This window comes from Lithobates pipiens, unplaced genomic scaffold (assembly GCF_037356315.1).
Source record: "Lithobates pipiens isolate NorthernLeopardFrog02 unplaced genomic scaffold, aLitPip1_a1.2 Scaffold_25, whole genome shotgun sequence".
Lineage (NCBI taxonomy): Eukaryota > Metazoa > Chordata > Amphibia > Anura > Ranidae > Lithobates > Lithobates pipiens.
In genome coordinates, this window is record NW_027507787.1 from 72,722,414 (window position 1) to 72,744,897 (window position 22,484).

At 44.7% G+C, this 22,484-nt stretch overlaps 1 protein-coding gene and 1 long non-coding RNA gene across 2 annotated transcripts in view; both read right to left on the minus strand.

Moving 5' to 3' along the window:
• LOC143930339 (uncharacterized) overlaps nt 1-22,484 on the minus strand; it is an 892,155-nt gene that overhangs the window by 25,447 nt on the left and 844,224 nt on the right. The window lies entirely within an intron of this gene.
• The window catches only part of LOC143930338 (protein NDNF-like), a 55,827-nt gene that overhangs the window by 25,447 nt on the left and 7,896 nt on the right, over nt 1-22,484 (minus strand). Inside the window, exon 2 of the mRNA XM_077454596.1 lies at nt 1,476-1,656. Within this exon, the coding sequence (XP_077310722.1) occupies nt 1,476-1,656 (181 nt within the window). The remainder of the gene's footprint in view (nt 1-1,475; nt 1,657-22,484) is intronic.

Here is a 22,484-nt window from a genome sequence, read left to right on the forward strand (position 1 = left end):
AAGTTCTCTCAACTTTCGACCATCAAGAATGCGGTGACGTACAACACTATGACGAGCCGAGAAAATTAATTTCAATGCTTCCGAGCATGGGTCGAATTGTTTCCGAGCATGCGTAGGAATTTAGCACATCAGAATTGGTACAGACGATCAGAATTTCAAATCAGAACTTTTTCCGTCCAAAAAATAGAGAACCTGCTCTCAATTTTTTGCTGGCTGGAATTACGCCAGCAAAAGTCTGATGGAGCATACACACGGTTGGAATTTCCGACCAAAAGCTCACATCAGATTTTTGCTGGTGGAATTTCCTTTTGTGTGTACGGGGCATAGGAGTAGCCAAATAGAAAGTAGTACAGCTTCTTTGAATCAAGTTGCTGGGTGGAAAGCACAGGCAAAATCAGATCCTGATTTGAGCCATCTACGAAGCCATTACAAAACTGCTGGATCATGCCCCTCTTTTTACTACTCAGATCGACATCTTTAAATGATAAAGCTCTTCCAGTGGGCGAGTACATAGGATCCCTAAGTATTCACCTTCTTAAAGCAGGCAAAGCTACTCCACCCCCTACTATTATTGAATGGTGGGCCAGAGTAAATCAAAGTGTTCAGATGGAAAAAGCCCATGCACTAGCACAGGTCTCTCTGTCTCTGACATGGCTATTATGGCTACGTTCTAAGCTTTCCTCCTGTAACATCTGATCTTTGGCTTACATCCCTACACTAGATAAAACCTCCCCATCCTTGCCTTTAACTAACAAAGGGAAGGCTAACAAAAATGTTCAGGGCCCTGTCCTAACTGATGCAATGACCAGTAGTATTGTGAAGATTTAATTTTCTCCCCATTCCTCATTTTGCCTCAACCCAACTAACCCCCCCCCCCCCCCCCCCACACCCCTATTTTACTTTTATTTTCTTCCTATACCTCTTAACCTACTTCTTCTGGCTATGCCCCCCACATCTAAAACTCATCTGATTAAAAACATTACCCACTATCACCAGTTGAAACTAATGTTGAATCTGGCCTCACCCTGAAAGACACCCTTCTTCATCCACAATGGGTTACCTAGTTGAAAACCCCAGCACCTAACAACATACCTTGCTACTTTTCGATTTAAACTGGTTTTATATATGTTCTACAGTATGTTAAGCTTTTTGGCTTCATTATATACTGTATTTGGACTATATACTTAAATAAAGTTATTAATAAAATGATCATTATTAGAACCATCACTGGAACTAATAAAATAAAAAATAAAAAACACATTTTCAAAATGTTTTTAAATAATAGTAATTCTTTTCTACATTGTATTATAGCAATTATTCAAATTCAAACTTGCATAAGCAGAAAATAAATGTTTTAATCAGATTAGTTGTTGTATGTCATCACAGTTATTTCTTATTTTTGTAAATTAAGTATGAATGTTTTCAAAAAGTCACAATCACATATAAGGGTTTGCGCTGAAATGAAATTCTCTTACCTTTTAGTAATATCTTTCAATAAATAGGCAGTGGTTTCCCTGCCATCTGGTAGAATAAGCGAGTGGTAGGGGTTGAAAAAGTCTCTTCGATAGTTGTCAGATGTTCGTATATTGGAATGGCACATACATCCAGCCAGAACAGTGACGAGAACACTCCAATGAATTCCATGTGTTTTTATACCTATAGCAAGGTTACAGAAAAAAATCATTACAGTTAGTGTGGGTATTACTGCTGTTTGGAAACAATGTTTCTCTATAAAAGTAGTGATATGCTTTTGTCGCAGCTTAGTAAAGGAGAACATATATTTAGGTGGATGCTACAATAATATTTAATGTCCTGCACCTGTCAAAAAACCTGCCTTAAGAGTTTTTTTTTATAAGGGCAGGAAATACTTGGCATGACATGAAAGGGGTAGTGGTTGTTCACTCAGTAAAGGGTAAGGATCGTGTCACACTAATGAAAATGACAAGAACATGCAAGTGTCAAGACTGTGCAAATGTGTAGGGAAATACTCTCCTGCTGGCATGTGTCACTCCTATACCTGTTGACAAGAGAGGCATCACTCCTTCTCTGGTGAAAATGCTGCAAAATGTATCCAGAGAGAGAACAAGGCTTTGCTCATGCAGTCAGCAAGGGGATGACATGGGCTTAACTACTTATAGACCACCCCCCCCCCCCCCAACCAAATGTATGAGCATTATGTGTCAGCAAAAATCCCCCACACCAGAAAAATCAAGCACTAATCTGCATGCTTACCCCCTAAGCATAAATTCCCCCTCCTCCCAGTACAAATCTGACCCAAATCACACCTCCCCAAATTTCCCATGCTAGAACCATTCTTACCCCCTTCCATCCCCCCCCCAATTTCCTCCTCCCAACACAAATTCCCTCCCCCAATCTCCTTGTGGTGCCCCCTCCACGTCACATGACACCTCCGTGTCCAGGACAGCTAGCCCTCCTGCCCACCCCTTGTTCCAGCCCAGCAGCCAGTCCTCCTGTACTGGGCCAAGGCCTTATTAGTTCACAGAGGGCCCCCTGCTGAGTACTTGCCTTATTGCTGACACTTGTGACTCTTATGTAGTGCTGCCGGCCTCTACTTTTTTTTTCTCCCTCTAGCTGTGCTGTAGAGAGATTGGTTCTAGTATCTGGGCTCCCTGCTGTCTGGGACCCCCGTGTGCCTCTTTCCCTGCAGTGCTGCCGGTCACTTGAAATGGGTCTTTTTTGACTTTCTTCCATGGCTGCAAAGCATAGCATCACAGCTGTTGCATATTAGCAAAAAGATCATTTGATATTTTCAGAGGAGGGGGGTCCTGTCAGTTAGGTTGTACGGGGCCCTGTGATTTCTATCAGCAGCTCTGAACATAGGCCTACGGTACTGTAAGGCTTTAAAAGAAATATAAGCCATACTCTACATACAGTTTGTAAAAATATTTCATACATTTTTAAGAAGCAGCTGATGTATACAACAAGCTTGTGCAAAAGAAGAAACATAAGGATTGATTTACTAAAGGCACATAGGCTGTTCAATTTGCAAGGGAATTTTACCTTAATTCAGTGAATGCAGTGAAAATCCAATTCACAAAGCATAACTAATCACATGCAAGGGAAATAACAGACAGTAGTTTTGCTTGCTGAGTGAACAGCCTATTTGCCTTGAGAAAATCAATCCCATACATATAAAATGTTCAATACTGACAAATTGGCAGCTTTAGCCTGCAATTTAAGACATCTTCTGTCCACATTTTGAGTATAGAACCCATCTACCACATAAACAACAAAGAATGGACTGATTTAGTAAGCAAGTGGGACTTTAGGTGTGGGGTCCATGTCTGTGTGGTGGACTGGTAACACTATCTGGGCAGGCAGGGACTTGAGAAAAAGAAAGGTGGCATGGTCTGGCATGGAAGTGGTAGGGAGGGGGGATTACTGGAGGGGTGTTGTTGATAGTTCACGAGATCTTGGGAGTGCAGGAAGAGAAGGACATTCAAATTTTGTAAACGTTTTTAGTGGGGTTTTTTTCGCTTTCCTTTCCTTGAAGAAGTTGAGGAGCAAGCATAACATATGCAGTTATTTAGGAGTTCTACCTGTTGTTTTGTTGCTATTACATAAAAATTATAATCAGTGGTTCCACATAAGATCTGTTTTAATCTCGAATATATAAGAAATATGAAATTATCATTCATTTTATTGCCATTTTCTAAAAGAATTCCCTTTTTTTTTGAAGAAAGAAGGTAATATGAATTAAGCCATGTCAGCTAATGAAATATTACATCATATGTTATGCCAAGGGTCTCCAAACATTGTAAACAAAGGCCTGGTTTATTGTCCTTCAGACTCTAGGAGGGCAGGACTTTGGCTAGTGGGAGTTTAAATTTTCTTGGCATCAGTTGGAGTAAACATTGACACATTTGTTGAATAGTACCCCATTTTTGGTGTCAGTGGGAGAAATGGTGCCCCATTATTGGTGTCAGATGGCAGAATAATGTTTCATATCAGTGGGAGGAAAAGTGCCCCAAGGACCAGGAAAAAGGCAAACAAAGGGACACATCCGGCCCTTGGACCGCAGTTTGGAGACCACTGTGTTATGCCATAGGATGGCTGAAAGTATTTTTACATATCTATAAAAATGTATCAGTTTGTCAGTTGGCTGTGACTGCTAAGTATTTTCTAAATGCCTTATGACTAGGGATGAGCTTCGTGTTCGAGTCGAACGTACGTTCGACTCGAACATTGGCTGTTCGGCCGTTCGGCGAATTCCGAACGTTTGGGCCGTTCGCGTCAAAATTCGAGTGGCGCGCGCGCGGACCACAATGCACTGCGATGGCTCAGTGCATTGCTGCCCCATGATTGGCCAAGCATGCACTGTGACCCCGCATGCTTGGCCAATCGCAGCGCCAGCAGCGAGGAGAGCCATGATTGGCCACAGGCATCCTGCCTGTGGCCAATCATAGCTCAGGCTGTGTAGTGCACGCCCCACACTATATAAGGGCGCCTTTGAGGCGGCCTCGTGTAGTGTGTTAGCATCTGAAGCAGTGGGTGTTCTGTGTACCTTCAACACAGTACACACCGATCGTTTTTGGCTGATTTCCTATCTTGCTGCTGTGTAGTGGTTGTTGTCTGTGCCCTGACCGCAGTATACACCACTATATTCACCTCACCTATATAGCTAGTGATCTAGCTTTAACCACTTAACAACTGCCCATTGCCGATTAACGGCTTCAGGGCGGTTGTTTAACTCTGAGAGGCCGTTAATTAACGGCCTCCCAGAATTCTGCTCTCGCGCGCCCCCTGGGGCGCGCACTCGAGAGCATCCGTGACGGCCGGGTCCACAGGACCCGGCGCATCACGGATCACGGTAAACGGCCGCTCGTCGCGGCCGTTTACCACGTGATCGCTACGTCAAATGACGGAGTGATCACGTGGTAAACAAACCGGCGTCATGTTATGACGCCGGTTCCTCCCTCCCCTCTCTGTACCGATCGGTACAGCGGAGGGGAAAGAGATCGGTGTCAGCAGCGATGTGGGCTGCATCTGCAGTGCCCATATCGCTGCTCACCGAATTTAACCCCTCAATTCCCTGCCAATACTCTGCAATACCAGTGCATACTCTGCAGTACCCTGCCATTACTCTGCAGTACCCCGCCATTACTCTGCAGTACCCCGCCATTACTCTGCAGTGCAGTACCCTGCCATTACTCTGCAGTACCCTGCCATTACTCTGCAGTACCCCGCCATTACTCTGCAGTACCCCGCCATTACTCTGCAGTGCAGTACCCTGCCATTACTCTGCAGTACCCTGCCATTACTATGCAGTACCCCCCATTACTCTGCAGTACCCTGCCATTACTCTGCAGTACCCCCCATTACTCTGCAGTACCCCCCAATACTCTGCAGTACCCCCCAATACTCTGCAGTACCCGCCATTACTCTGCAGTACCCCACCATTACTCTGCAGTGCAGTACCCTGCCATTACTCTGCAGTACCCTGCCATTACTCTGCAGTACCCCCCATTACTCTGCAGTAACCCCCATTACTCTGCAGTACCCTGCCATTACTCTGGAGTACCCCCCAATACTCTGCAATACCCTGCCATAAATTGCCATACCCAGCCATACTCGGAGATACCCAGCCATACTCGGTGATACCCTGAAATACCCAGCCATAGACGCCCCCCACCCCTCACCGCCCTCCGGTGCTTCTACCAACTCGCCAGTACGATCAAAGCCAGAATCTTTTTTTTATTTTTTATTTCAGGCTTCCCAGCCTAGAGGTGAGATGTGGGGTCATATTGACCCCCCATATTTCACTGTAAAGAGGACCTGTCACCCCATATTCCTATTACAAGGGATGTTTACATTCCTTGTAATAGGAATAAAAGTGATCAAAAATATATTTTTGGGGAAAAAAATGTCAAACTAAAATAAATAAAGTAAAATGAACAATAAAAAAAAAAAAAATTAAAGCGCCCATGTCCCCATGTGCTCGCATGCAGAAGCGAACGCATGCGTAAGCCCCGCCCACATATGAAAACGGTGTTCAAACCACACATGTGAGGTATCGCCGAGAACGTTAGAGCGAGAGCAATAATTCTAGTCCTAGACCTCCTCTGCAACTCAAAACATGTAACCAGTAAAAAAAAAATTAAAGCGTCGCCTATGGGGATTTTTTAAGTAGCGACGTTTGGCGCCATTCCACGGGCATGTGCAATTTTGAAGAGTGACATGTTTGATATCTATTTACTCAGCATAACTTCATCTTTCACTTTATGCAAACATTGGGCTAACTGTACTGTTTTTTTTGTTTGTTTTTTAAGCACAAAACTGTTTTTTCCCCCCAAAAAACGCGTTTGAAAAATTGCTGCGCAAATACCGTGTGAGATAAAAATTTGCAACGACCACCATTGTATTCTCCAGGGTCTTTGCTAAAAAAAAATATATATATAATGTTTTGGGGTTCTCTGTAATTTTCTAGCAAATAAATGATGATTTTTACATGTAGGAGAGAAATGTCAGAATTGGCCTGGGTGCTCCAGAACGCCTGATGGCGCTCCCTGCATGTTGGGCCTCTGTATGTGGCCATGCTGTGTAAAAGTCTCACACATGTGGTATCGCCGTACTCGGGAGTAATAGCAGAATGTGTTTTGGGGTGTAATTTGTGGTATGCATATGCTGTGTGTGTGAAATAACCTGATAATATGACAATTTTGTGGAAAAAAAAAAGAAGGAAATAGGCCGTCAGTACTTCAGGTGTGATCAATTTTCAGATATTGGCACCATAGCTTGTGGACTCTATAACTTTCACAAAGACCAAATAATATCCACCAATTTGTACTTATTTTTACCAAAGATATGTAGTAGTATGAATTTTGGCCAAAATTTATTAAGAAAAAATTACTAATCTGCTAAATTTTATAACAGAAACGAAGAAAAATTCATTTTTTCGCAGAATTTTCGGTCTTTTTTCTTTTATAGCACAAAAAATAAAAAACTGAGAGGTGATTAAATACCACCAAAAGAAAGCTCTATTTGTGTGAAAAAAGGACAAACATTTCCTATATGTCCAGTGTTGCATGACTGAGTAATTGTCATTCAAAATGTGAGGGCACCGAAAGCTGAAAATTGGTCTGGTTATTAAGGGTGTTTAAGTGCCCAGTGGTCAAGTGGTTAATAATAGAGCTTGCAGTCAGTAGTGTTAGGAGATAGTGCGTGCTGTCTGCGTGCTCTGTACCCAGTACATACCGCTATAATATAGGGCAGGCCCCTACTTTCAAACATCCAACTTACAAACATCTCCTACTTGCAAATGCAAAGAGACAGCAGCAAGTGAGATGAAAAAAGATGGACGACAAAACAAATTATACAGGGGTGATAACCCTTCCCTATGTTTTCCAAAAAGCTTAAAAATAGTTTTTTGGACTGGAGCTACACTTTAAAAATGTACCGGTTGAAAATTACAAACAGATTCAACTTAACACAACAAACCTACACAGTCCCTGTCTTGTTTGCACCGCCTGTATACTGCTGTTCTGAGTATATAGGGGGGCCACACGCATTTCCTTTTTTTAATATGGGTACGGGGTTCCCCTTAATATGCGTACAAGACCCAAATAGGCTGGTAATGGGCAGGGAGGGCTACCCATGCCATTTTTCTGAATGATTTTCAACCATATTGCAGGAACCAGATATAACATTAAAACCGCAAGCAGTTTTAAATGGTGTTATTTCCGTTTAATGTCATTTTGTGCAGGGACTGTTCTAAACACGGGAAACACGTGGCACTTCACAGGCATACTACAGACACCCCCCAGGCACCATATTTAAAGGAATATTTCACCTTTTTTTTTTCACTTTAATCGTCATTAAAATCAGTGCTCCCGCCAAAACGGCCGTTTTTAAAACTTTTTTTTGCAGTGACCCATGTCCCCTGAGGCAGGAGGCAGGTCCCCAAACCCTTTTTAGGACACTATCTTGCATATTAGCCGTTAAAATTAGCACTTTCCATTTCGAACGTTCGAGTCCCATAGACTTCAATGGGGTTCTAACGTTCGTAACGAACGCGGGGGTCGTTCGCAAGTTCTGGTGCGAACCGAACAGGGGGGTGTTCGGCTCATCCCTACTTATGACAAATACAGCACACAGTTCATTAAGATCAAGGAACTGACTTGTATTTATATTAAGATAGTGTGGCAAAATGCCTAATGGAATTGATGGGGAATAGAATGATAAGCTTGACAAAGTCATCTGCATCAATCAAAACTCAGCTTCTATAAATTAGAACTAATGATGGAATAGTTGGTCATAAATTCAACGATGATGCTTTAAAGAAAATTTAGGAGTTAGAAGGAGGTTTATTATGGGACTATTAGAGAAACCAGGAGTTTACTAGGCGTATTAGGAAAAATAATAGCTATAGTTTGCAAAACAAACGGTTCATTATGTAAGAGGGTCTCTATAGCTATATAGCAAGTGCTTCCCTCCTTGTATTTCCCAGTGGCTCTGCACAGCAGTATCATGTATGGGGCAACACATGACACTCCCCCAGCCACCCTACCATTATAAAGTGTATAACCCTTTCCCAGTGACATGCGAAGTGAGAGAAAATCCCCTAAACGACATCCCCTTACTGTTACAGTGACACTGATAATCATGACAAACTGACAAAGTGGATCTACCCAAGGGGTATGCAGAAAGCAATAAAATGTTACAGAGGCGTTACACTTCCTCAGTCTCGCAAAACTAGAAAACATTTTAGGCTGAAGTTTTTACACAATGTACACTTTAAAGTGGGACTTTACTCTATAAAGTGCTTCTAAAGGCTGAATGTTTTTTCAGCAGCCCCCCAGCCCCCCCCCCATCCTTACCTGTGCCCCCCCCCAGTCTAGAGATGTTCACGATAGCCTTAGCTGTAGGACTCCCCCTCCTCATTGGCTGAGACAGCAGAGAGAGACAGCTTCCACTGCTGTCTCAGCCAATGAGGAGGGGGAGTCCTACAGCTAAGGCTATCGTGAACATCTCTAGATTGGGGGGGGGGCACAGGTAAGGACGGGGGGGCTGGGGGACTGCTGAAAAAACCTTCAGCCTTTAGAAGCACTTTATAGAGTAAAGTCCCACTTTAAAGTGTACATTGTGTAAAAACTTCAGCCTAAAATGTTTTCTAGTTTTGCGAGACTGAGGAAGTGTAACGCCTCTGTAACGTTTTATTGCTTTCTGCATACCCCTTGGGTAGATCCACTTTGTCAGTTTGTCATGATTATCAGTGTCACTGTAACAGTAAGGGGATGTCGTTTAGGGGATTTTCTCTCACTTCGCATGTCTCTGGGAAAGGGTTATACACTTTATAATGGTGGGGTGGCTGGGGGAGTGTCATGTGTTGCCCCATACATGATACTGCTGTGCAGAGCCACTGGGAAATACAAGGAGGGGAAGCACTTGCTATATAGCTATAGAGACCCTCTTACATAATGAACCGTTTGTTTTGCAAACTATAGCTATTATTTTTCCTAATACGCCTAGTAAACTCCTGCTTTCTCTAATAGTCCCATAATAAACCTCCTTCTAACTCCTAAATTTTCTTTAAAGCATCATCGTTGAATTTATGACCAACTATTCCATCATTAGTTCTAATTTATAGAAGCTGAGTTTTGATTGATGCAGATGACTTTGTCAAGCTTATCATTCTATTCCCCATCAATTCCATTAGGCATTTTGCCACACTATCTTAATATAAATACAAGTCAGTTCCTTCATCCTAATGAACTGTGTGCTGTATTTTTCATAAGGCATTTAGAAAATACTTAGCAGTGACAGCCAACTGACAAACTGATACATTTTTATAGATATGTAAAAATACTTTCAGCCATCCTATGGCATAACACAGTGGTCTCCAAACTGCGGTCCAAGGGCCGGATGTGTCCCTTTGCTTGCCTTTTTCCTGGTCCTCCCACTGCTGTCAATCACAGCCAGTGAGCCACTGAGAAGAGAGCTGGGGATGGGGCTGAACCACGGCTCTATGGGGTTGATTTACTGAAGGCAAATAGACTGTGCACTTTGCAGTTGCCATCTACAAGTTCACTTGCTCCAGAACTAGTAAATAAGGTAAAGTTTCACTTTGCAAAAAATACCTAATGACGTGCAGGGAAAATAAGAATAAAAACTGCATTATTGCTTGCACATGACTGGATAAAAGTCAGCAGAGCTTTATTTACTAAGCTCTGGAGCAACCGCTCTTGCAGAGCGCAACTACATTTTGCAAAGTGCACAGTCTAATTGCCTTTAGTAAATCAACCCTGTTGTGTCTTATGAAAGCACAGAGTAGCCACTATGGAGCGAGCACGCAGCAGTGCCCCCAGGGCAAGCAGCTTTCTCTGGGGGCACTGCTCCAGGGGGAGAAGCCAGGAACACCGGTGGGGGACCCAAAAAGAAGAAGACTTACCCCTTCACTGCCAGTGTCATTAGTACAGTAACAGAGCATATGGTTCCCCAAAAAATTGTCAAAAGTGTCAATTAGGTGTCTGATTTGTCCACTGAAATGTCGCAGTCCCGCTAAAAATCGCTCCCATAGTTTGTAGATCAATCAATATACACTTGTTGGGATTTTTATTTTACCAATACATATTGGTCTAAATTTTTTGAAGAAATTAGATTATTTGAAAAAAAATTATTGGATGTGTTTTATAGCAGAAAGTAAAAAAATATTATTTTTTTTCAAAATTGTCGCTCTTTTTATAGTGCATAAAAATTTTTTATAGTGCAAAAAATAAAAACCACAGAGGTGATCAAATACCACCAAAATAAAGCTCTATTTGTGGGGAAAAAAAGGGCATCAATTTTATTTAGGTACAGTGTTGCACGACCTCACAATTGTCAGTTAAAGTAACGCAGTGCCTTTCTTGTGAAAAAAGTGCCATATCGCAAAAAATGGCCTGCTCATTAAGGGGGTAAAACCTTCCAGGGCTGAAGTTGTTAATTATGTTTAAACCTTATGTCGATAGTATTAGTTAAATAGATAGGTATATTATATTTACCGGTAGGGAAAGAGGTTTTCTAAATGATCTCTTAACATAATACAGCATGAAGACATGGATGGATAGGTGAGTTTGCGTTTTCGGTTTGTGGTGCTTTAACCATAATGGAGATCTAGTAAAGATCCAGCTAATGAAAGTCATCATTATTAGCTATTTTCGGAAACCAAAATATTAAAATATGTTTTTCAAGCTTATTAAAATCTGGACTTATGCATATGAAAGAATCTAAAATTTAATAAGGCCCTTTAGATTTTATTAAGCTGGAAAGCGTTAAGTAAAAAATCAGTCATATGGCAAATGTACAGTATATGCATTATTCATACATTAAACATTTGGGCAGAAAAAATTTGATAATGCGCATAAACAGGCATAAGTGCGCGTTAATGCTAGACGCATTACATGGTAATGCATTCTAGCGAGCAGAATAAAGTTATATACAATAACGCTTAAAATGAGCAATCATGAATACATTTGTGCAAACGCTAATAAACGCACGTGCAAAATACGGTTTATACCATATTTATTAAGTCGCTTTTCTCCTGCTGTGAGAAAGGAAATTGGAGGAGCTGAGCAAACCCTCAGTGTGCATGAGGCCTTAGATGCACAATTGGATCTGCAGGATTTCATTTACACTGAGAATGCTTATTCTTGGCTTTCTACTATCAGTACTAAAAAGACAGAAGAAAAGGTTCTCTTCTCCGTGTCAATGATTAAACTTCCCTTCTCTCCAGCTGGAGCAGATACCGTACTTTGCATGACAAAGTTGCCACTACATTTTCTATTCCACCTGTCTTTTAATGTGTCCAGAGCATTGTGCAGACAGACAGCACTATGTCCTTAGAGATGGATTAACCACTTCAGCCCCGGACCAATTGTCAGCCTAAGGACCAGAGGTCTTTTTACAATTTCGCACTGTACTGCTTTAACTGGTAATTGTGCGGTCATGCAATGTTGTACCCAAACGAAATTTGCGTCCTTTTCTTCCCACAAATAGAGCTTTCTTTTGATGGTATTTGATTGCCTCTGCGATTTTTATTTTTTATGATATAATAGGAAAAAGACTGAAAATGTTGAAAAAAAAGATATTTTCTACTTTTTGTTATAAGAAAAATTGAATAAACTAAATTTTAGTCATACATTTAGGTCGAAATGTATTCAGCCACATGTCTTTAGTAAAAAAAATGTCAATAAGCGTATATTTATTGGTTTGCGTCTACAAACTAGAGTACATTTTCTGGAATTTACACAGCTTTTAATTTATGACTGCCTATCTCATTTCTTGAGGTGCTAAAATGGCAGGGCAGTACAAACCCCCCCCCCCAATGACCCCATTTTGGAAAGTAGACACCCCAAGGAAATTGCTGAGGGGCATGTTGAGCCCATTGAATATATTTTTTTTTTTGTCCCAAGTGATTGAATAATGACACAAAAAAAAAGTTTACAAAAAGTTGTCACTAAATGATATATTGCTCACACATGCTATGGGCATAAGTGGAATTACACCCCAAAATAAATTCTGCTGCTTCTCCTGAGTACGGGGATAGCACATGTGTGGGACTTTTTGGGAGCCTAGCCGCGTACGGCACCCCGAAAACCAATCACTGCCTTCAGGATTTCTAAGGGTGCAAATTTTTGATTTCACTCCTCACTACCTATCACAGTTTCGAAGGCCATAAAATGCCAAAATAACACAAACCCCCCCCCCCCAAATTACCCCATTTTGGAAAGTAGACACCCCAAGCTATTTACTGAGAGGCATGTTGAGTCCATGGAATATTTTATATTTTGCCACAAGTTGCGGGAATATTACAAACTTTTTTTTTTTTAGCACAAAGTTGTCACTAAATTATATATTGCTCACACATGCTATGGGCATAAGTGAAATTACACCTCAAAATAAATTCTGCTGCTTCTCCTGAGTACGGGGATACCACATGTGGGGGAATTTTTGGGAGCCTATCCGCGTACGGGACCCCGAAAACCAAGCACCGCCTTCAGGATTTAAATATAAAACGCTACCAAAAAGAACTGTTAGCGATCGCAGGGATCAGTCCTGACTCTGCAAACACTACAGTTATGTGTTTAGTGTTTTGTATGTGACAGTGATCGATCAATACTGCACTTGGATGGGCTGGGCGGAGGGGCTAGACGCAGGTGCTAGCAGGTATCTGGGCTGATCCCGATAACAATGCATTTTTTTTGGAACCCTAAACTGCTGGGGACGCTAGTATAGATCTGATCAGATCAGATATTGATCTGTTCAGATACTATACCACTACGGGAGGTGTATGCTTTGCGCGTGGGTGTTAGCGGTACTGGCACTAACCTAGCGCTGCCTGGGGCGACGCAGACCCTATCTGACCCTAAAACCTAATTGATATCACCCGCCGGGTGATCAGGGGGTTAAACCATTATTGGGTAATAAATGGTGGGTGCCCTGATGCTATAAAACGCAAACTAACTAACCAGAGTCACCCGTAACACTTATACGGTGATCACTGGTGAAAGGGTTAACTAGGGGCAATCAGGGGGTTAAAACCTTTATTAGGTAGTATATGGGGGTCCCTGACGCTATATAAAAAAATGGCGGGGAACCTAAATAACTAAATAACTAACTGGCTAACCAGCGTCACCAGTGACACTTATACGGTGATTGCTGGTGAAAGGGTTAACTCTAGGGGCAATCAGGGGGTTAAAACCTTTATTGGGTAGTATATGGGGGTACCTAACGCTATAAAAACCTGGCGGTGAACCTAAAAAAATAACTAGCTACCTAGCGGCACCAGTGACACTAATGCAGCGATCATAAAAACGATCGCTTAGTGACACTGGCAAAAGGGGGGGAAATTGTTAACTCTAGGGGCAATCAGGGGGTTAAAACCTTTATTAGGTAGTATATGGGGGTCCCTGACGCTATATAAAAACCTGATGGGGAACCTAAATAACTAACTGGCTAACCAGTGTCACCAGTGACACTTATACAGTGATCGCTGGTGAAAGGGTTAACTCTATGGGCAATCAGGGGTTTAAAACCTTTATTGGGTAGTATATGGGGGTACCTAACACTATAAAAACCTGGCGGTGAACCTAAAAAAATAACTAGATACCTAGCAGCACCAGTGACACTAATGCAGCGATCAGAAAAACGATCGCTTAGTGACACTGGCAAAAGGGGGTGAAAGGGTTAACTCTAGGGGCAATCAGGAGATTAAACCTTTATTGGGGGGATAGGGGGCTACCCTGGACCTAACACTAACTGCCCTGACACTTTTTACTGTCACAAATGACACTAAATGCAGTGATCAGTAAATAAATGATCACTGCAATCAGTGACACTGTGACTGGGAGGGGGGGCGGGGGGATCGGGGGGCGATCGGGGGTGATTTGTGTGCCTATGTGGACCTACGTGTCAGTGTAGTGTCCGTGCACACTTACTATGTCCTCTCCTCGCAGTACAGTCAAAAAGACCGCCCCGAGGAGAGTGACATCACTTCCTCCCTGCCTGTGTTTACACTACGCAGACGGGGGAAGCTTCTCATTCGCCAGGAGCGATCAAGAGGGGATAGCCAGAAACCGTTCGGACCCCCCACCCGCTGGAAGGCAGGCACGTACGGGTATGTGCTTGTGCCCGTATATGCCATTCTGCCGACGTATTTCTACATGCGGCGGTCCTTAAGTGGTTAAAGAACCATGGGGACCTAGGCAAGATAACAGCTTTGACCCACCTCACTTTAATTGACTTTGATGAATAAGACCAGTGTAGCCAACCGTAAGAATTGTCATTACTGACATTGCCCCATCACACACCAATTGCCAACAAGTGCATTCTCCCGTGTGAAGGGGCAGACAGGTCAACAGCTTTGACCAGCTGTGCTATCCTGATGGTTTACAACAGGAGCAAAAAGTTGCAGCTGGTCCACTGTGTAGGCAGGTGCAGTCTGTATCCCCCACTTCAGGTGGCGATCGACCAAAGTGGCAATGCAGAAGGGAAAGGAAGCTGTGGGGAACCTGGTTCCTCTATGATTTCCTAAGGTGTCGGATTGGATGCTGGGACCCCACATGACTTTGACAGCCATCTTGAGTCAAGCAGGGTCTATTTAAGAACCAAGTCTATTTAGGAACTGGCCAAGTGATACACTAAGGCCGCGTACACACGGGCGGACTGTTGGCTCAACTTTGTCCGCTGAACAGTGTTTCAGCGGACAGTCCGCTCGTGTGTGGGGCTTCAGCGGACAGTTTCAGCGGACAGTTTGACGAACAAAGTTTTTCGGAAATTCCGAAAAACTGTCCGCTGAAACTTGGTTTGAGCGAACAGTCCGCCCGTGTGTAGGCCACTTTCGAAATGAGCAAACTGTTCCCGCTCGGAGGGAAGTCTGCTAATTTCGAGCGCGTGTGCAGGTAGGCGGGGCCCGCGACGGAGACGTCGCGGGCTCCGCCGCCTGGAATGGACTTAAAGGGGAACCCCAACGCCGAAAAAAATCGGCGTGGGGGTCCCCCCAAAGTCCACAACAGACCCTTGTCCGAGCACGCTACCCGGCCGGCCAGGAAAGGGGGCGAGCGAGCGCGCCCCCCCTCCTGAGCCGTACCAGGCCGCGTGCCCTAAACATGGGGGGTGCCTTGGGGAAGGGGGGGCCGCGCGGCCCCCCCACCCCAAAGCACCTTGTCCCCATGTTGATGAGGACAAGGGCCTCTTCCCGACAACCCTGGCCGTTGGTTGTCGGGGTCTGCGGGCGGGGGGCTTATCGGAATCCGGGAGCCCCCTTTAATAAGGGGGCCCCCGGATACCGGCCCCCCACCCTATGTGAATGAGTATGGGGTACAATGTACCCCTACCCATTCACCTGTAAAATAAAAGTACCCAAAAAAAACCACAACACACGAGATAAAATATTTTATTGCACAGCTCCGGGGGTCTTCCGTCTTCGGGGGTCTTCTCGCCGGACTCCTCCGCTATCTTCTTGTAGCTCTTTTGCTAGCGGAGGAGTCCGGCTTTCTTCCTCCCCGCCGCCGGCCTCTTCTCCCGACTTCGGGGGTCTTGTCCCCCTCTTCGGTTCTTCTGCCGGGCCACCGCGCCTTCTTATAGCTCTTTTGCAGGCGGTGGCCCGGTCTTCTGTCGCCGCTGTCGCCGCCGCCTTCCGTTCTTCTTCTTCTTCTTGTTCTTCTTGTTCTTCTCCAGGAGATGTTGACACGTCGCTCTCTCCGGCCGGAATGCCAGAGCCGTGCTGTGCGGCCACTTATATAGTGACAATGGGGCGGTGTCACATGGTATATGTCACATGGGTTGGTCACATGGGTTGATGTCACATGGGGACTATGACATCGTAAGGGGGGCGGGGTCACCATGTGACCAACCCATGTGACATATACCATGTGACACCGCCCCATTGTCACTATATAAGTGGCCGCACAGCGGCTCTGGCATTCCGGCCGGAGAGAGCGACGTGTCAACATCTCCTGGAGAAGAACAAGAAGAACAAGAAGAACGGAAGGCGGCGGCGACAGCGGCGACAGAAGACCGGGCCACCGCCTGCAAAAGAGCTATAAGAAGGCGCGGTGGCCCGGCAGAAGAACCGAAGAGGGGGACAAGACCCCCGAAGTCGGGAGAAGAGGCCGGCGGCGGGGAGGAAGAAAGCCGGACTCCTCCGCTAGCAAAAGAGCTACAAGAAGATAGCGGAGGAGTCCGGCGAGAAGACCCCCGAAGACGGAAGACCCCCGGAGCTGTGCAATAAAATATTTTTTCTCGTGTGTTGTGTTTTTTTTTTGGGTACTTTTATTTTACAGGTGAATGGGTAGGGGTACATTGTACCCCATACTCATTCACATAGGGTGGGGGGGCCGGTATCCGGGGGCCCCCTTTAATTCCGATAAGCCCCCCGCCCGCAGACCCCGACAACCAACGGCCAGGGTTGTCGGGAAGAGGCCCTTGTCCTCATCAACATGGGGACAAGGTGCTTTGGGGTGGGGGGGCCGCGCGGCCCCCCCTTCCCCAAGGCACCCCCCATGTTGAGGGCACGCGGCCTGGTACGGCTCGGGAGTGGGGGGGCGCGCTCGCTCGCCCCCCTTTCCTGGCCGGCCGGGTAGCGTGCTCGGACCAGGGTCTGTTGTGGACTTTGGGGGGACCCCCACGCCGATTTTTTTCGGCGTTGGGGTTCCCCTTTAAGTCCATTCCAGGCGGCGGAGCCCGCGACGTCTCCGTCGCGGGCCCCGCCTACCTGCACACGCGCTCGAAATGAGCGGACTGTTGCCTCGTGTGTGGGCGAGTCCGCTCATTTCAAAAGTCGCGCGGACTTAGTACGACGAACAAAGCTTGCCGTATTTGTCCGCTCAAAAAGTGCCGTGTGTGGGCGTGTTCGTTCATTCAAAAGTTTGAGCGGACTGTTTGACGAACTTCGTTTCGGCAGACAGTCCCCGCGTGTGTACGCCGCCTTACAAATACATGACAGTAACAAGCGTATCATAAAATTCAGATGATACTGCCTTCAGATCCATAGTGCTCAACTAATGGCTTGGGAAGAATGCACAGCATCCAATGTGGCATCTAGGCAGTAATCAGCTGGCAGGTGGCAGTGACAGAGCTTGTGGGACACTTCAGGACTGGATGTGACGTCATGAATAGGCCAGAAGTCGCGTCCGGCAGACCAGAATGCGTGGATGGAATGCAAACGGTGCCCACACTTTTGGTTTGTGATCCCAGCATGCGTTCCACAGGCTGTACAGGCATTTTGGATTGAAGTATTTTATAGCACTACTTTGCAATATAGCACCCAAGGAACGTATACACTGATATAAACTGCCCCAAAACAAAGTCTGAGTGAACATTTCAAAGTGATTTTGGTATGTACAAGGTTTTATGGTAGGGATCAGTAATGTTGTTCAGGCAGTTCAATTGAGGATGCAAAAAAAAAAAAAATAAAAACATTTTTTCACCATATATGCTGTCTTTTGTAGTGAATGTTGTCCAGCGTATATGTATATGTCATTTTTACAGACCACTATCCTTCAAGGATGTGATGGTGATCACACTGTTTAGATTAATGGGGTCATCTGATCTGTGGTCCAAACCCCCTGTGGCAGGGGGTTGGACTTGAAATTTTAGCTCAATAAAGGCATACTATATAGACCAGCCTCAAGCCATTCATTCTTTTGGCTCTGAAGAAGAGGGTTTGTCCCTCAAAACACTTAAACTGCACTGGACGCCGAAAGATCTTCCCAAGCTATTAGTTGAGCACTATGGTTCCCAAGGAGTGGGAAATGTGCAGGGCCTATGCCACCTCCTCGTAGAAAGCCTCCAGTTTGGGGTGTTGACCGGTCAAGCCACATCCCTGCTTCTTGTTGCAAAAGCTGTCAGCATCATTCAAGGATCTCGATCCAATGCTACTGTTTGTAAATGGTTCCAGTCAGCTTCCCACCGGACCTGCTTGTGCATTATTGGAACTCTCACAATATACTGTTTTCATTCTCCTCAGTCTCACAACTGGACATTTACCAGGCCCTTGGCCCCTACCTAGGCCCATCACAAAAGGACAGGCAACCAAACAATGGCTTGGAACCCCGAGCTGGCCTGGGGCCCCAGCAGGGCGGGTCCTTTCCATGACGCCGCTTCCTATAAATGCTGCGGCCTGTAGCGTGGCCAAGCTCCTGTTCCTTTCTCCTGCAGTCCGGCTGGGTACCGCGCGGTACAGGAGATTCAGTTTCTTGTTCCCAGCCAGACTGACAGGAAGTGCACACTGAATGCTCACTTTCTTTCAGTCCGGCCGGCCAGGAACAGCAAACTGAATCTCCTGGCGTGCAGTACGTGGTAGGAAGGGGGTGCGTGGTAAAAAGAACACGGGGGGGGGGGGGGGGAGCACTCATCAAGACCTGTTGCTCACAGCTTGATTGGACACCGTTGGATTTCCTTTGCATATTGCACTTTTTGGACTTATTTCATGGACTGTAATAATATAGTTATGGCACTAGTTATACACAGCATTTGCCACTGTGTTCACACAGATTACTTTACACTTTGCACAAGGATTTGCTGCTATATTGTTGCCCATGCATTTTTTTTAGTTCATGTGACACATAGCATCCTTTGGACTTTGTTTGCACTTATCCTTTGAGTCTTATCATTTGATTGGGGGGGCTCTGTGTCCATTTGCTTTCTTCAAAAGGCCCTGCCCCTACCTAAGATTCTTTGGGGATGGCCTGTTCTTTATGGCTGGGTGACATGCAGAACTTGCATGAAGACCTTGAGTGGATTGCTTCAATTATCAGAAGAGGACCCAGAAAAACTTAGTGTCTCCTGGGTTTTCCAGGAGAGCTGACTTTCATCCTGTGTTCTCTTAGCCCACGTACACACGGTCGGAGATTTTGCCAACCAAATCCGTCGGATTTTGCCCGTCGGATTTAGTCCGACGGATTGTGTCCGAAACTGTTGCATACACACGGTCGGGCCAAGTTGGCGAAAAATCAGATCTTTCAGAACGTGATGACGTAATTTCGTTACGATGGGACTACATTCAGGCTAGTAGCCAATAGCTTTGATGTAGGAATTTGATCTGAGCATGCGTGGCACTTGGTCCGATCAAAATGCTATACACATGATCGGATTAGGTTCGTCCGGCCCAGTTGGTCGGGAAATATTTCCAACATGTTGGAAATTTGGATCGGACGGAGATTCGGACGGAATCAGTCCGATGCATACCACACACAGTCGGATTATCTGACGACGCTGTCCGATAAGACTCATTCCGACAGATTCTCTGACCGTGTGTACGTGGGCTAAGAATTCTTCCTATTTGGCTTGTCTCTCACTGTAGCTCCTACAGCAGTCCCATAGCAGTAGTGCATGGATGACTTACAGTAGTAAGACGACACTAAAAGCTGTTGCAAGTCATTGCCATATACACATAATGAATGTTATAGCTTTACAGTCTTCCCAGTTGATGTTGGACACTTCTAAAACATACTACCGATCTCAACAAATAACTCAAGAGGCTGTGCAAGTATACAAGTATTATCTAAAGCTGAACTAATAGCTTAGATCCCAGACTTCCATACAGACTGCACTGAAAGCAATACACCCTGGTCCCTTCTCCATACCTCTCTTAATACAAGAAATTACTTATATTTACTTCCTCCTGTAGTTGTTTTGCACAGAGCAGCCAAGATCCTCCTCTTCTCGTGTACCTCGCCGGAGCTCTTGGCCCCTCCCTCCTGCCAAGTGCCCCTAGAGCAAGAAGCTTGCTATGGGTACACCTGAGCCACTGCTCCATATGTCCATTCAGACAAGGGGCCGTGATTCAGCCCCACCCCTCTTTCTCCTCATTGGCTCACTGACTTTGGTTCACAGCAGTGGGAGCGAATGGCACCACGCTGTTGTCTCAGCAAATGAGGAGGGAGTGTCCCAGACAGACAAGACTGTCCGGCAACATCTCTGGATTGAGATGGGGATCAGGTAAGTATTAGTGGGGCTGAGGGGTCTGCTGCACACAAAAGGTTTTTTATCTTAATGCATACAATGCATTAAGATAAAAAAAAAACTTCTGACTTTACAATCACTTTAAGCTTTGACAAAAAGACTGAGAAGCTTATTGGTTTACTAGATTTTGCACACTCCATTTTGAGCTGTCACCAGAACAATGGAGGAGAAATATTCCAATGGGGACACTAGTTCCATTGACTCTGGTGACAACAAGGGGATTCTTCTACTTTGGAGGGATTTCCTCTCACTTTTCTTGTATGGGACAGGAAATAAAGGGAAATTTCCCCAATGGGTGCAAATTTAAAAAAAATAAAAGAAACTGATGGGTTATAACTCCTTTTACTCTATAACAATTAAAATGAAAAAATAAAGTTTTGGCTTTAGTTCTACTTTGATGATTAAAGCTATATAATGTTCAGTTTCTTGGATAAAAACAATTACCACTTTAATCTTAAACTATGAAGCCAAACTTGTTGAGTTATGGTTCTCTGAAAAGACATCTACCTTTAACCACTTGCCGACCGGCACACACCAATATACGTCGGCAGAATGGCATGGACAGGCAAATGGGCGTACAGGTACGTCCCTTTAAATTTGCCGCCATGACATTGCGTGCGCGTTGCGCGCATTGGTCGGAACCTCCGTGAGTCCGATCGCGGGTCCCACGGACTTGATCGCCGCGGGGAAACCCGCGATCGCCTCACGGGGAGGAAGAACGGGGAGATGCTAATGTAAACAAGCATCTCCCCTTTCTGCCTAGTGACAGTGTCACTGATCTCTGCTCCCTGTGATCGGAGCAGAGATCAGTGACGTGTCATACACAGCCACACCCCCCACAGTTAGAAACACGACCCCTAGGACACACTTAACCCCTACACTGCCACCTAGTGGTTAACCCCTTCACTACCAGTGTCATTTACACAGTGCCTTTGTATAGCACTGATTGCTGTATAAATGACAATGGTCCCAAAAATGTGTCAAAAATGTCCAATTTGTCCGCCATAATGTCCCAGTCACAATAAAAAATCGCTGATCGCCGCCATTACTAGTAAAAAAAAAAAAATTATAAAAATGCCATAAAACTCTCCGCTATTTTGTAAGCGCTATAACTTTTGCACGAACCAATTAATAATCGCTTATTGCGATTTTTTTTACCAAAAATATGTAGAAGAATACGTATCGGCCTAAACTGAGTGAAAAAATTTTTTTTTATATATTTTTGGGGGATATTTATTATAGCAAAATGTAAAAAATTATGTGTTTTTTTCAAAATTGACGCTTTTTTTTGGTTTATAACGTAAAAAATAAAAACCGCAGGGTTGATCAAATACCACCAAAAGAAGGCTCCTATTTGTGGGAAAAAAAGGACACCGATTTTGTTTGGGAGCCACGTCGCACGACCGCGCAATTGTCAGTTAAAGCGGTGCAGTGCCGAATCGCAAAAAGTGCTCTGGTCTTTGGACTGCAAAATGGTTTGGGGCTTAAGTGGTTAACGTATTCATAGGAAAATCTTCCCAGACACATCTAGAGCACAGGGCTCAGATACTGTATAGAACTCTGTGGTTACATAGACTAATGCATGAACAACATGTTATTGCTGCAGCATATCTCAGCAAGCGCAGGACCCACTTTCTGCAGACTATACTCATTGCACCGACTCATACTGTGTACATCACAGTCTGCAGATACTTTATCGCTGGCCATCAAAATGCAGATAAAGATTTTCAGCTTGTAAGCATAAATCCTTAAAGGGGTTGTAAAGCTAAAAAAATGTTGCCAACATGCTATATAGATCATGAATCTAGCTGTTATTTCTGCAATTTTTTTTATTTACGTCTTAGATAAATAGGATTTATCAGCACTTCCTCCTTCCATCTCTGTATGTTCTCCTCAACTTCCGGGTTTTCGAGCATGCTCCCTGCAGCAATGTCACGGCCTTAAAGGAAGGCTCCCCTGCCTCCCATGCCTGTGAACGCACACAGCGTCTCCCTGCAGGGATGTAGTCCCAAGGGAAGGGG